The sequence below is a fragment of the Rhinopithecus bieti genome, unplaced genomic scaffold, assembly GCF_001698545.2.
Source record: "Rhinopithecus bieti isolate Rb0 unplaced genomic scaffold, ASM169854v2 scaffold_22745, whole genome shotgun sequence".
NCBI classification, from domain to species: domain Eukaryota; kingdom Metazoa; phylum Chordata; class Mammalia; order Primates; family Cercopithecidae; genus Rhinopithecus; species Rhinopithecus bieti.
Window position 1 is genome coordinate 409,424 of NW_016810815.1, and position 13,353 is coordinate 422,776.

The 13,353-nt window shown below is 57.6% G+C and overlaps 3 protein-coding genes across 4 annotated transcripts in view; 1 reads left to right on the top strand and 2 right to left on the bottom strand.

The window, feature by feature from the left end:
• The window catches only part of LOC108542721 (tetratricopeptide repeat protein 16-like), a 9,199-nt gene extending 8,447 nt beyond the window's left edge, over nt 1-752 (bottom strand). Inside the window, 1 exon segment of the mRNA XM_017892846.1 lies at nt 454-752. Coding sequence (XP_017748335.1) covers nt 454-471 — 18 coding nt within the window. The 5' untranslated portion in view covers nt 472-752.
• PTRH1 (peptidyl-tRNA hydrolase 1 homolog) lies at nt 731-2,690 on the top strand. Its single transcript, XM_017892854.1, has 5 exons — nt 731-1,082; nt 1,432-1,651; nt 1,932-2,031; nt 2,209-2,254; nt 2,351-2,690. Exons 1-5 carry the CDS (start codon nt 945-947, stop codon nt 2,531-2,533), a joined length of 687 nt encoding a protein of 228 aa, XP_017748343.1. The 5' UTR covers nt 731-944; the 3' UTR covers nt 2,534-2,690.
• CFAP157 (cilia and flagella associated protein 157) lies at nt 2,608-9,686 on the bottom strand. Of its 2 annotated transcripts, none has more exons than XM_017892844.1 (9): nt 9,478-9,686; nt 6,943-7,214; nt 5,888-6,041; nt 5,141-5,408; nt 4,699-4,829; nt 4,292-4,442; nt 3,757-3,923; nt 3,426-3,612; nt 2,608-2,799 (listed from the first exon to the last, which is right to left on the bottom strand). In XM_017892844.1, the coding sequence occupies exons 1-9, from the start codon at nt 9,642-9,644 to the stop codon at nt 2,728-2,730; spliced, it is 1,569 nt and encodes a 522-aa protein (XP_017748333.1). In that variant the 5' UTR covers nt 9,645-9,686; the 3' UTR covers nt 2,608-2,727. The 2 variants fall into 2 exon arrangements, with proteins under 2 accessions (XP_017748333.1, XP_017748334.1); XM_017892845.1 differs by having other exon boundaries at nt 2,659-2,727.
• Between the last annotated feature and the right edge of the window lie 3,667 nt (nt 9,687-13,353).

Here is a 13,353-nt window from a genome sequence, read left to right on the forward strand (position 1 = left end):
CCCCCCCCTCCACCCCCCCCGCCCCCCCCCCCCCCCCCCCCCGGCCTTCCCAGCTCCCACTTCCGGCTACTGACACCCCAAGCTCTGATGTCTCCAGCTCAGGCCCGGTCCCAAGTCTCAGGCTTTGGGGGTCCTACAGCCCCTTGGGTACCCTTCAGGACCCTCACTCCAGCAGGCCACACTGGGCACCTCACCTGACTTCTGCCCCAGGCTCTCCCATCTTGGTGAGGTCACCTTCCCCACCATCTACCCAAGCCAGAAACCTCTGTCCAAGCAGCCGCCGAGCCTTACAAGGATCTCTCACATCCCTGGTTCTTGGCATGGTGGCCAGGGCCTTCCCTGAGTCGGAGTGCTGCCCCTGCCCCTCCCGGCCTTCACCCTTTCCTGTGAACCCAGCCTCGGTCTCTCTGCCTGGCCCTCTGCCTTTGCGTTAGTCTTCTCCCCAGTCCGCACCTCGTCCGAATCTGTCATGAGGCCCCTTCCAAGAGGACCCCGAGGCCTCTGCCAACTACCTCGCGGCCCGGGCCCTGACGTTGCTAGGCACCATCACCAGGACGCCCACAGGCCCCGCCCCTCTGGCCACGCCACCGGGAACCAAGCTTTTTGAGCCGGAGGGAGGTAGAAAACTTTTATTAGCTGGGGAGGTTGAGGTCTACATCGGGGAAAGGACTTGCCAGATTTTCGCCGCGAGGCAGGGCCATAGCCGGGAGCATAACAAGGCTTCCGTCTCCCAACCGAAGGTCAAACAAGAGCTCCAAGCGTCCCACACAAACCCCGCAGGGACACTGTGACGCCGCGCCACTGAAGGCGCCTGGGCTCCCGGACGCGGCCACCGCCTCGCCGCTTCCGCCTCTCAGAAGCATGGCGGCCATGCAGCCCGGCTCGGATTGGACGTTGGCGGTCGACGCCAAACAAATGGCAACGCGATTGGCTGCTGCGGGGTGATGACGTCAGGGGGCGGTGTCCGGGCCGGGAATGGGGGCAGCATGAGGCCGCGCGGCTTTTTGGGCGCCCGACAGTGGCTGAGTCGAGCCATGAGCCGATGCGTTTTGGAGCCTCGGCCCCCGGGGAAGCGGTGGATGGTGAGTGGCGTGGGGCGGCGACGTAGGGGCTCCCGGTCCCTAGCTTCAGTTCGGCCATTATGTCCCGGGAGCCGAGTGCCCCCAAATTGCTGCTCTGTTTTCTTAACTGGTGGGTCCCGTGCTCGACGGGCTCCAAACTTCCAGAAGCTCCGTTCCTGCACTAGGGCGCCCTGCCTGCCCAGCCTTCTGGAGTTCTCGGGGGTCAGGTTTCTGGGCCCTTTCTTCGCGCCCCTTCCCCACTGCAGCGTTGCTCTGCGTTTCCGCTCGTCTGCTTTGGAGCCCACGGGACGCTGTGAGATCGGGGGTGGTGAGAGTTGTTGGGCCTCAGTTTCCCTGGTTCTGCCCGCAGGTGGCTGGCCTGGGGAATCCCGGACTGCCCGGCACGCGACACAGCGTAGGCATGGCGGTGCTGGGGCAGCTGGCGCGGCGGCTGGGTGTGGCGGAGAGTTGGACGCGCGACCGGCACTGTGCCGCCGACCTCGCCCTGGCCCCGCTGGGGGATGCCCAACTGGTCCTGCTCCGGCCACGGCGGCTTATGAACGCCAACGGGCGCAGCGTGGCCCGGGCTGGTGAGTTGAGAGCGCCAGGGACGGGCGGGTCGGCCGAGGGGGTGCGGGTGAGGGTGGGGGTGCAGGGGCCAGAGCGGGACTGGCTGTGACAGATCCGCGGGTTCACTTCCAAGTACCTGTTGAGCTCCAGTTGCTGCATGGCCTTGGGTACTTGTGGGGGCCTCTGTTTCTTTATATGTGAAGTGGGATTGATTAGTTGTGGCCCCTCATCATGGGAGTCTGGACAGTGCCCCTCTGGGCAGATGGGCAGTAACCAGGGCTGCCGTTTCCCTGTGCTAAGCGGAGCTGTTTGGGCTGACTGCCGAGGAAGTCTACCTGGTGCATGATGAGCTGGACAAGCCCCTGGGGAGACTGGCTCTGAAGCTGGGGGGCAGTGCCAGGTGAGCCCTGAGATGGTCAGGGTTGGGATAGGGCTTCAGGCCTCCCAGTTGGGGGGGAGTAGGGCTGCTGACCCAGTCTCCACAGGAAATGGGCTGCTCTGACCCAGCCGGGGCAGGGAGGGGTGGAAGGACACTGCCCCAGTGAGGCACTAACTGCCCCTCCCATATCCCTTGAAGGGGCCACAATGGAGTCCGTTCCTGCATTAGCTGCCTCAACTCCAATGTGAGTCTACCCTTTTGTTGTGCAACTGGGTTGGGTGGGCCAGGGGTCCCCCAGCACCTCGCCAAAGCTTCCTGGGCCTCTCTGGCTCTCCCACAGGCAATGCCAAGGCTGCGGGTGGGCATCGGGCGCCCGACACACCCTGAGGCGGTACAGGCCCATGTGCTGGGCTGCTTCTCCCCTGCTGAGCAGGAGCTGCTGCCTCTGTTGCTGGATCGAGCCACCGACCTGATCTTGGACCACATTCGTGAGCGAAGCCAGGGGCCCTCATTGGGGCCGTGACACCAGTGGCCATGGCTGCCCGCCTGACTGTAGTACCCACCAACCCAGCCAGGGCCACAGAGCTGCCATGCCAGCCTTGGTATCTACTTTTTATACAACTGTCCTGTAGACTGTTGCAGGCTGCCTGCGGATTAAAGTGGGGGTGACTGTGACTGGACCAGTCCATTTCTGAAGTAGGTTCTTCTCTCTGTGTCCTATTTGGAAGGTAGGAGAACTTCAGGAAGACTAAACGTTTTGAGCCTTTTTAGAGAAGCAGGGGCACGCATCTGTAAGATTAAAGATGCTGGCTTGGAGGCCTGGCACAGTGGCTCACGCCTGTAATCCCAGCACTTTGGGAGGCCAAAGCTGGGGGATTGCTTGACTTCAGGAGTTCGAGACCAGCCTGGCCAACATGGTGAAACCCCATCTCTACTAAAAATACAAAAATTAGCCGGGCGTGGTGGCGCACGCCTGTAATCCCAGCTACTCGTGAGGCTGAGGCGGGAGAATCACTTGAACCCGGTTGGCGGAGGTTGCCATGAGCTGAGACTGCCATGAGCTGAGATCCGGCCACTGCACTCCAGCCTGGGTGACAGAGTGAGACTACGTCTCAAAAAAAAAAAAAAAAAAAAAGATGCTGGCTTGGAAGCTGAGGCCTCTTCAGGGGGATCCCACTCTGCTGGTGGGGGAGGGAACAGCAGGGTCCAGCCAACCCCCCTCCCAGGGCATGTGCGGGCATGCCTTGGCCCACTGAGGCTGGGCCACCCCTTTCTTCAGCCCATTTTACAGATGGGAAAGCTCAGAGAGGTCTGGCTACATCCGCAGGACCACACAGCTGTGGCCTGGCAAAGCCTCAGTTTACTCCCAGGACTGGCTGCCACCTCGCTTTCCCTGGGGCCCCGAGCACCCTCACCTCAGGGCTGCTGTGTGCCCGGAAGGTCCCCACACGGGTGATAGATGACAGCAGCCTGAGGTCCTGGGGGTTGGGTGGGATGTGGGCCTGGCGAGGTACCAGGCCTAGATCCCCCGGCTGGTAGTGGGTGATGTCAGAGAGCTGCGGCAGCAGAGACCCAGTCCTGGGCAGCTGGATGCTGGGCCGGCTGTGGGGAGGGGACCGAGGGTCACAGAGCCTTCGACGAGCCAGGTTTCTGGCCCTGGGTGAGCCGAGCACTGTCCCCATGGCTGCATGCCTTTCCCCTGCTCTCTATGACCGCCTCTGAGGCCACACAGGGCCATTTGTTCACCTCTCCTTGGGTGGGCTATGGGACTGTGACTCCGGGTGGGGACAGACAGCCTTCTGGGGTCTCGGGACCACAGTGGAGCTGAGCATGACCAGCAGTTGCTGCAGCATCTCCTTGTGCCATGGCTGGAATGTCACGTCGAAGTCGTTGTCCTCTTCATTGGGGTGCATCTGTTGGTGAGGGTGGGGTGGCAGCAGGCCCACAGTGGCCCCAGTACCCACCCTCCTCCAGGAACCTCCAACCTCATTGCCCGTTTCCACGAAGTTTTCCCTGTCTCTGGTGGGATACCCATTCTCCAGTCAGGAAGACTGAGGCCTGAGACCTTTTAGAGCCTCAGAGAAGGAATCCAGCTCCTTTAAGACCTTGGAGGGATCTTTGAAGGCCAGAATCAGCGAAGGACAGAGTTTCCAGGAGGCTCTCAGGGAAAAGAGGGGCCTCTGATCCTGAGGCAGCCTCTTCTCTGCTAGCAGCTTACATCTTGGGCTCACTCCCCCGCCCCCTTGCACCCTCCCTCCCTCCCTCCCTCCCTTCTGCTCACCTGCAGTATGTTCTGGAGGAAGGAGGTGGCCTGGACCAGGGCCGCCTCCAGGCTGGCCCGAACCTTCTGCTCATTAGCCAGTTCCTGCTGTAGCCGCTGCAAATCCCCCTGCTGCTGCCCCAGCTGCAAGCTCAGCTGGTCTCTCTGGCTCCTGGACCCCAACTGGGATGAGTCAACAGCCTTCCCCCTTCCCCAGGACTGGCGCCACTTGGGGCCAGGGGCCCTGCCATTTCTCTCCAAGCCCAGAGGGGCCCCCATCCAGCCCCAAGTCCTCAGCCTGTCTGGCAGGCTCCTCTAGAGAGGGGAAGTCACTGGCCTGGGTCGTGAGATCAGAAAGAGCTGGGCCGGAGCTTGGCCCCAGCCTGCACCTGCCACCTGCCGCCCGCCCCACCGCGGGCCATACGCACTTCAGTGCCTGGTTGTCCACCTGCAGCTGCAGGGATCTCTGCTCCAACTGGCTCAGCAGGAGGCGCAGCTCCTTGGCCTCCTTGGTGTCCTGCTGCTGCTCCTGGCATTTCTTGGCCAGCATGAGTATAATCTGCGGGTGTGGACAGGTGGCCATGCCCTCAGCCAGCCCTGTCCCCCAGTTGCGGACACAGCCAGGCCTTACCTGCTCCCCCGTGCAGAGCGACCAGTGAGCTCTCCAGGACTGGGCTCTGCTTCCATAAGTTATAGGGGTTTTAAGTAAATACAATCCAGAGCTAGGCCCAGCGCCCTGCAGCCCCCACACGAGGCCCAGTCCTCTCTCTGCTGCCTCTCTCCCTCCTGACTTGACTGTCCCTGCAGGGCCCCCAGGGCGGCCTCCTGCCTTGTATGCCAAACGCCCTGTACTGAGGCCTGCAGGCTCACCTTCTGGTGGCCTCTTTTGTGCCTGGCCATGACTTTCTGGGTGTTCTCCAGCAGCTCCAGCTGTTTGCACAGATTGCTCTGGCTTCCCTTGAGCTGCTCATTCTCCTGCAGCAGCTTCATGCCTTGCTGGGAGACCTTGGCCATCTGCAGGGTAATGCCGTTGTTCTCTTTGATGGCCCGCTTCGTTGTCTCCCACATCCGGTTCGTGGTCACCTTGTGGAACTCACTGGCCACGAGGTTCACGCGTTGGATGATCTCTTTCCTCAGTCTGGCCAGAAAGGTGGGAGGGGAAGGGGTCAGACAGGGCAGGCACAAGCCCTGGGCACGCCCCTTTCCTCGTGAGGTTCCCAGAGCACCTAGGGCTGTTAAACACCAGCATACTCTCTCCCAGGGAGGGTTGGGGCTATAGGCAGGAGGCTTTCCCTGTAGATCCTCTGGACCTTTGTAATTGGTACCATTTCAATGTACTCTCACCTATTAAGTAAACATGATTTAATCCCAGTACGTGGCAAAAGGAAGCCCTGGGAGTCTCCAATGCCAGCGTGAGGACTGCAGCTGGGAGCTAATTCCCTTTCTCCCACCTCTCCATAATCACCAGCTGGGATTCCAAGGAGTAGCAGGTTGTGGGGGCAGGGGTCAGTTACCCCATCTAACCCCCCAGTTAGAAGCTGGGGCCTGAAGACTAGGATGTTCATGGTCCCAGGGATGAAGGCTCCAAAGGCCCCAGAGGGTGCCCCGCTTGCCCACCTGTCCTTGTCCAGCACCGACTTCTTCTCCAGGTTGTACGCATAGTCCCTGAACTCATTCTCCTGCTTCCGCACCTGCTCCTCCAGCAACGTAAACTTGTCCGTGACCTCCTCTTTCTGCAGCCGGAACTCCTCCAGGGCTGCCAGCTTCCCCCCTGGCCATCACAGGGCACAAGGCCCAATAAGGGGCTGCCTCAGAGGACAGGGCCTGGCGAGGACCTTAAAGATGCCCCTTAGGTCCCTGTCCCTTCCTGTGTGCCCTTTGCGGTCTCAGTTGGGCAGGTCTACCATCCCCCACCTACACTGCCTGGCCCTGTCACCTTTACTGCCTTCATCTGGGTTGCCCTCCCTCCACCTCTCCATGAATCTTATGAAGCTTTGTTCAGGTGCCACCTCCTTCAGGAAGCCTTCCTTGATACTCTCATGAAAGTGACTGACAACAACAACTATATATATATATATTTTTTTTTGAGACAGAATCTTACTCTGGCACTCAGGAAGAGTGCAGTGGCACAATCACAGCTCACTGCAGCCTCAACCTCCCAGGCTCAAGAGATCCTTCCACCTCAGCCTCCCAAGTAGCTGGGACTACATATGTGCACCACCACACCTGGCTAATTTTTGTATTTTTTTTTTTTTTTGGTAGAGATGGAGTCTCGCTATGTTGCCTAGGCTTGTCTCCAGCTCCTGCGCTCAAGCAGTCCTCCCGCCTTGGCCTCCTAAAGCACAGGGTTTACAGGCGTAGGCCACCATGCCCAACCGGCAGCTGGACTGTATATATTCTCTGGGCTAGGTTCTAATGCCTTCTGACATTTGAGCCTCACAACCCTTGCCAACTGGGGGACCTTGGTCACGACACTTCACCTTTTGAGGTGCTTCCTTGTCTACAAACTGGTTGGGAGATGTTTCCAGCTTCGCAGGATTGCTGGGACAATTAAGGAAGATAGTGCGTGCCAAGCAGCACGTGGCTATTATCCCTGTTTCCCAGGTGAGAAACAGGGTCAGTGATAGAGCTGGGATGTGTGCTGCAGGCTTGCCAGCCAGTCCTCTCCTCACCAAGGATGATGTTCTCCGTGGTGAGCTGGTCCTTGGTCTCCTGGAACTCGTGGCGCACCTGGGCTAGCTGCGCCTCGAAGGCATCCTTCTCCATCTCCTTGGCTAGCTGCAAGTTCTGGAGCTGCTCGTTGAGGTCTGTGATCTCATCCACCTGCTGGTTGAGCGTGCGCTTGAGGAAGGCCACAATCTCCTTCTTGTTATTGGCCAGCTGCTCGAACTCCTGGCGGAACAGCTTCTCCTGCACAGCCAGCTCATCCCACTTCCGCTGGTACCTGGGGCGGGGGCGGGAGTGGGGCCATGGTCCAGGGGTCAGGCTGGGCAAGCCAGGCCTCCGGTGCAGCTGGGCCCACTCTCCTGGACCCCCTCTCCTGCAAAGGGACTTTTGAGATTCCTTGTGATCAGAATCCAGCCTCATCTCCCACTATGCCCCCGATCCGACAGTCATGACTGCAGCCAATGCCTGTGCTTAGCATGTTATTTTCATTACATCACTAGAATGCAAACTCCATGAGGGCAGAGCCTTGTTATGTTCACAAATATGTCCCCAACACCTGTGCCTGGCACATAGCAGGCGTGCAGTGTGTTTGTTAAATCGTTACAACAACCTATAAGAATGTAGATACTATGATGATTTTATACCTATTTGACAGATGAGGAAACTGAGGCTCAGAAGGATAAAGGAACTCTGAATTTGTAAGTGGCAAAGCCAGGACTTGAACCTGAGTCAGTCTGACCCCCAGAATCAAGGCTCTTAGCCACAATGCCTGCTGCAGTCAGCCAGCTCTGCATCCCTCCATAACTCTTCCACACTTTCCAATCCCAAGTCTTTGTACCTGGCATCTCCCTTACCTCTTTCCATGCAGTAACCCTGGTGTTTTCTTCTCAGTGGACCCTTCTTGGCCCTGAGCCATATCTGTGGCCCTCTCTTTGGTGCTCTCCTGTAAGTTGGCCCTTGTCCCACTGGGTGCTCAAAACCTAAGAACATGTCCCTCTCCTCCACCTCTGTATTCTCAGGGCCTGGCAGACAGCTTGGCAAATAGTAAGCACCCAATAACTCTGTTAAATACATTTGCCTTGAATACATTCTACCTGATGTCTCAGCTCAAGGGAAGTTTGTGAATTTCAAGGGAAGTGTGTTAATTTTAATCAGTATCACATAACCAGTTTACTGGTTTCCAATAGAATAACCAAAGTTACTTGGAAAGTTTTTTTTTTTTTTAACATTTTATTTATTTATTTATTTATTTATTTATTTTTTGAGACGGAGTCTTGATCTGTCGCCCAAGTTGGAGTGCAGTGGCGCAATCTTGGCTTACTGCAACCTCTGCCTCCCGGGTTCAAGTGATTCTCCTGCCTCAGCCTCCTGGGTAGCTGGTATTACAGGCGCCTGCCACTACGCCTGGCTAATTTTTGTATTTTTAGTAGAGATGGGGCTTCACCATGTCGGTCAGGTTGGTCTCAAACTCCTGACCTCGTGATCTGCCCACCTTGGCCTCCCCAAGTGGTGGGATTACAGGAGTGAGCCATCGCGCCTGGCCTGGAAAGTTGTTTTGCATCACAATTTAGTTGACCAACATCTTTCAAATAGTGACTGCACACAGAACATTTCAGGGGTGTGGGCTGAGGAAGAAGTCTTGCATAGAGGAGTCAGGAGGCCAGGGCTCCCATCCTGGTCCCTCCTCTTCCTGGGGGTGACTTCCCTTCTCTGAGCCTCAGTCTTCCCCATCTGTGCAATGGGGATGACATCAGACCTCTCTAGTAAGACTGCTGTGAGGACTCAGTGGGCACCAGCATGTGGCCTGCCTGGCACCACGAGGGACTCAGCATTAGCTGTGGTTACCCACAGCATCAATCACCTAGGGAAGAGCTGCCGCCTACTGATTTGTCTTTTAAGGTCACCCTGAGACTGGGGCTGGTGCCTCACAACTGGGAGGAAACTGGTTGTAACATAAGAAAATGATGGGCAGGTGAACATGGCTCTGAATGAAGAGTTAGAGGATCTCCCCCCACCACCATGTCACACACAAAACTGGCTCTAGAATAGAATGTCACATCCATGGAGGGGGAATCAACCTTCCCCACTTACATTTGGGGAAACTGAGGCCCAGCATGGAGAAACAACTGGGCTCATGTGCTGGGTGAGTCAGTGGGGCACAGGTGCCACTGCCAGGAAGCGGAAGTGGGACCAGGGGGTCCACCCGCCTGCCAGAGGGCTCTTTCCACCCTTTCATAAAGCCTGTGATCCCACGGGGCAGGAGTGAGGCAGGGGGAAGTGGGGATTGCCTGGGGTGGGGCCACGAGTTAGCGTCATGGGCCCAGGGTTCTAGGAGCTGGGAAGGTGGGGAAATCCATTTACCCTTAAAATCTTGAAACCTCCCAAAGGTACGTATGAGGAAATGAAACGGGATGGGGTCTGGACATCCCAGGGGAGGTCAGAACACAGGCCTAGGGCCCCTTGGCCAAACCCACACGGGGGCCACCTGGGCATGGGCTTCTGACCCAGGGCACCAGACTCCTGCCTGCCAGCCCACGTACCGGGCCAGCCGGTCCTCCAGGTCTCGGATCTGGATGTGGTAGAACTCCTTCGTCTCCTTGTCCAGAGGCGGCTCCACGGCCACCACTGGCTCCTTCTTGCCGCCTTTCTTCTTCTTCTTGACTTCAAGCTCCTTGCCTGCCTTGCTCACACTCTTTTTGGGAGCCATGGCTGATGGCAACCAGGGCTCCAGGCCCCAGGAAGAGGCCAGGTGGTTGCTAAGGAAGCTGGTGCCGTACATTAGCAACAGGCCGAGGGAGTGAGGCTGGGCTTAAAGGGACCCTGCCCTGTTCCTGCTGGGTGCCAGTACCAGGTCCCACTCCAAGGCAGATGACATCACTGAGGGCCCAGGGGTCCCAGGCCACGGGAGGCAGGATGCCTGGCTCCCAGGGCAACTTTTTGGGCTTCTGGGGACACCCCTCTTTCCACGTGGAAATAAGCGCCATGGGGAATGTTCATGTGGGTCAGGGCCCTGGAAATCACCATCCTGTCCTTTGTGCTGATCAGACACTAACCCCAGGCACACGAAGCCTGTTCTGCAGCTTTGGCCTGGGGTGACAGTGTCCTGGCGTGGGTGCAGTAGGGGGTCCAGCTGATGGGGCCCTGGCCGGCAGCTGGGTGCCTCTATGAGCTCCATCCCCAGGCCCGATCTCAGCCAGCCATGCCTGTGTGCCTGCCTGTGTTCCTCACTAGCCCAGGCACTCACCCCTGGGACAGTGGGCAGGTCCTTTCCATCCCTGTCATCCCAGGGCTTGGCACTTAGCAAGAGATGGCTATAGCACCACCCTGAAAAACTCTGACAGTAGCCAAGGGGAATGGCAGTGGCACTTCAGCAAATGTGGTTTCTTGGAGCGACTAGGACCCTTGGGGCGGGGCGGGGGGATGAGGAGAACTTGGGGCACGGTGAGGGGTCAGAAGCACAGGGAGGTGGGGCGTTTTACTGTTGGTGATGAGAAAGGTCAGAGAAGTGATTGGTTGGTCAAAACTGGGCTCACATTTGGGCTCTATCTGACCTCCAGTGGGTCCTTGGGCCAATGGCCTGAACCTTGCTCTGTGAAAGAGTTCGCAAGACCTCATCTGTAAAGTTGTAACAGTTCCCTGCGCAGGGATATGGTCCAGGGATGCTGGGGGCACTTAGTGAGTGCTGGCCCATGAAGCTCCCGCCCACTTTGTGTGATAGGCAGGCGGCTCCTGGAATTTCCAACAGCCCTGGACCCCACCTGTGGTGGTCTGCCCTTCCCAGGGTGCCTGTTCCCTGCAGGCAGGGCAGCCCTGGGAGGGTAAAAATGTGACTGGCAGAGGGAAGAGACCCCCGTGCTTCTGCACAGGCCTCAGCCTGAGTGCACTCACCACAGTGAGGGAGCTCTGGCTGCCCAGGCCTTGCGGGGAGAGGAGGGGAGGCCTGGCCTAGTGCCCTTCCAGCCCAACGCGATGCCCCTGCTCCTGCTGGACATTGCCCCCGCCCCCACCTGAACAGCTGCTCCTGCAGAGCCTAGGTGGGCAAAAATTCCCACGGTGCTCCCAGCTGACTGGGGCCTCCCTGTGCCTCCCCATTTCTATTCTCTTTTCCCCAGGCCCATCGCAGGGGGTAGCTCTGAATTCCCAGCCTGATGGGGACCCACGGCCCCTCGGGCAGCCTGGAACCCACAGAGGGTGCCAGCTTGGACACCTGCCCTCCTCGCCTTCGTCAGCACTGAACTTCTCGGCCAGACTTCCAGGTTGAGGCAGGGAGGGGTGCTGCAGGTTGGAGGGAGAGCACTTCCTGGAGCTTGCTTGGAGACTCTCCCCAAAGCTCCCTACTTTGGACCCTAGGCCGCTACTTGCCACAGGGGCACTGTCTCATTATCATTTGTGCAGCTGCCTTCCGTAGTCTCCTGGGGACTGAGACTGATGGGCCTAGAGCTGCGGGAGCTGTGAGACACAAAGTCAGCAGCCCCATAGGAGCTGGGTCTTCTGAGGGGAGGCAGGCAGTGCACAAAGCCATGCAGACTGCAGCACCGGCCAAGGACAGTGGACAGTGACCTGGGGTACTGTCACCTCTGGGAGGCTTTGGAGGGAAGAAACCTAGGCCCTAGGGAGGCAGGGAGGCCAGGCATCATTAAACATGCCCCTGGCCAGGTGCACTGGTTCATGCCTATAATCCCAGCACTTTCAGAGGCCAAGGTGGGAGGATCACTTAAGGCCAGGAGTTCAAGACCAGCCTGGGCAATATAGCAAGACGCCCATCTCTAAAAAAAAACAGGCATGGTGGCATACGCCTGTAGTCCCAGTTACTCAGGAGACTGAGGTGGGAGGATTGCTTGAGCCCAGGAGTTTGAGGTTGCAGTGAGTTACGATCGTGCCACAGGGTCTCTGTTCACACCACCATCTGGTCTGAGTTAGGTACAGTCCAATAAAGGAGGTAGTTAATTTACAACAAGGTCAGTGATGGGGAGGGGAGTTCCGGTCTCTGGTCTTTCCTCGTCGTTTACAGAACGGGAGCAATGGGGAAGAGGGTTAAGCTCCAGTCTAAGAGGCAGATCTGTAGAACAGGCTCTGTGACCCACATCACAGTCACATCTCTCTCAAGGCTTAAAGCGGTTTTGGGGTTCCAACAGCTTTTACATTTTTTTCTTTTTTTTTGAGGCAGAGTCTCGTTCTGTTGCCCAAGCTGGAGTGCAGTGGTGCGATCTCGGCTCGCAACCTCTGCTTCCTGGGTTCAAGCGATTCTCCTGCCTCAGCCTCCCAAGTAGCTGGGGACTACACACATGCGCCACCATACCTGGCTAATTTTTTAAAATTTTTTGGTGGAGATGGAGTTTCATCATGTTGCCCAGGGTGGTCTCAAATGCGTGACCTCAAGTGATCTGCCCGCCTTGGCCTCCCAGAGTGCTGGGATTACAGGCATGATCCACTGCACCCGGCCAGCTTTTAAATTTTACTTACTCACACATGTTGGACACCCAGCTGGTATCAGATCATTGGTGTGAAAGTAACAAATACTTGGTGTTAGAAAAACACAATTTCTCCCCCTAACCCCCCAGCTCTGTGTCGTGGAAGTTTTACCTGGGGTGTTATACTCTAGGCAGGTGTGGTCAAAAAGACAGAGGCTCTTATCCCAGCTCCTAGTCTGGCTCTTCATTTCGCTGTGGGAGGGGAAGGCTGCTGGCCTTTCTTTACACAGCACCCACCCCTCCCTGACCATCCCTGTGTTGCAGAATCTCTATTGCAAGCAGGTACAGCAGACAGGACTTTCCCACAAGGCCCACCTGGAGCGTGGACACTGTTCTCCAGGTGCCGCAGGTTGAGAGTGCTTGGGCCCTGCTGGCCCAACTCCAGCTAGCTCATAGGATGGAGGCTTTTTCACACTAGGCGGGGCGAGACCAGCTGAGAATATCAGTGGCTGCCACCCCCTGGTACCCACTTATAGAGCAGGGTGTGACTTAGGAAAAGTAGGTCCCTCCCCCAGTTTGGTGCCATTGCGCGTGGATTTTACTCTGGGGAAGAGGCAGGGGAAGAGAACAAAGAGCTCTGTCACTCTGCCGAGGGGACTTTGCTTCCGGTCACAGCTTTAAAAAATCCATGTCTAGCCGGGCGCGGTGGCTCAATCCTGTAATCCCAGCACTTTGGGAGGCTGAGACGGGCGGATCACGAGGTCAGGAGATCAAGACCATCCTGGCTAATACGGTGAAACCCTGTCTCTACTTAAAAATACAAAAAACTAGCCGGGCGACGAGGCGGGCGCCTGTAGTCCCAGCTACTTGGGAGGCTGAGGCAGGAGAATGGCGTGAACCCGGGAGGCGGAGCTTGCAGTGAGCTGAGATCCGGCCACTGCACTCCAGCCCAGTCTGGGTGGCAGAGCAAGACTCCGTCTCAAAAAAAAAAAAAAAAAAAAAAAA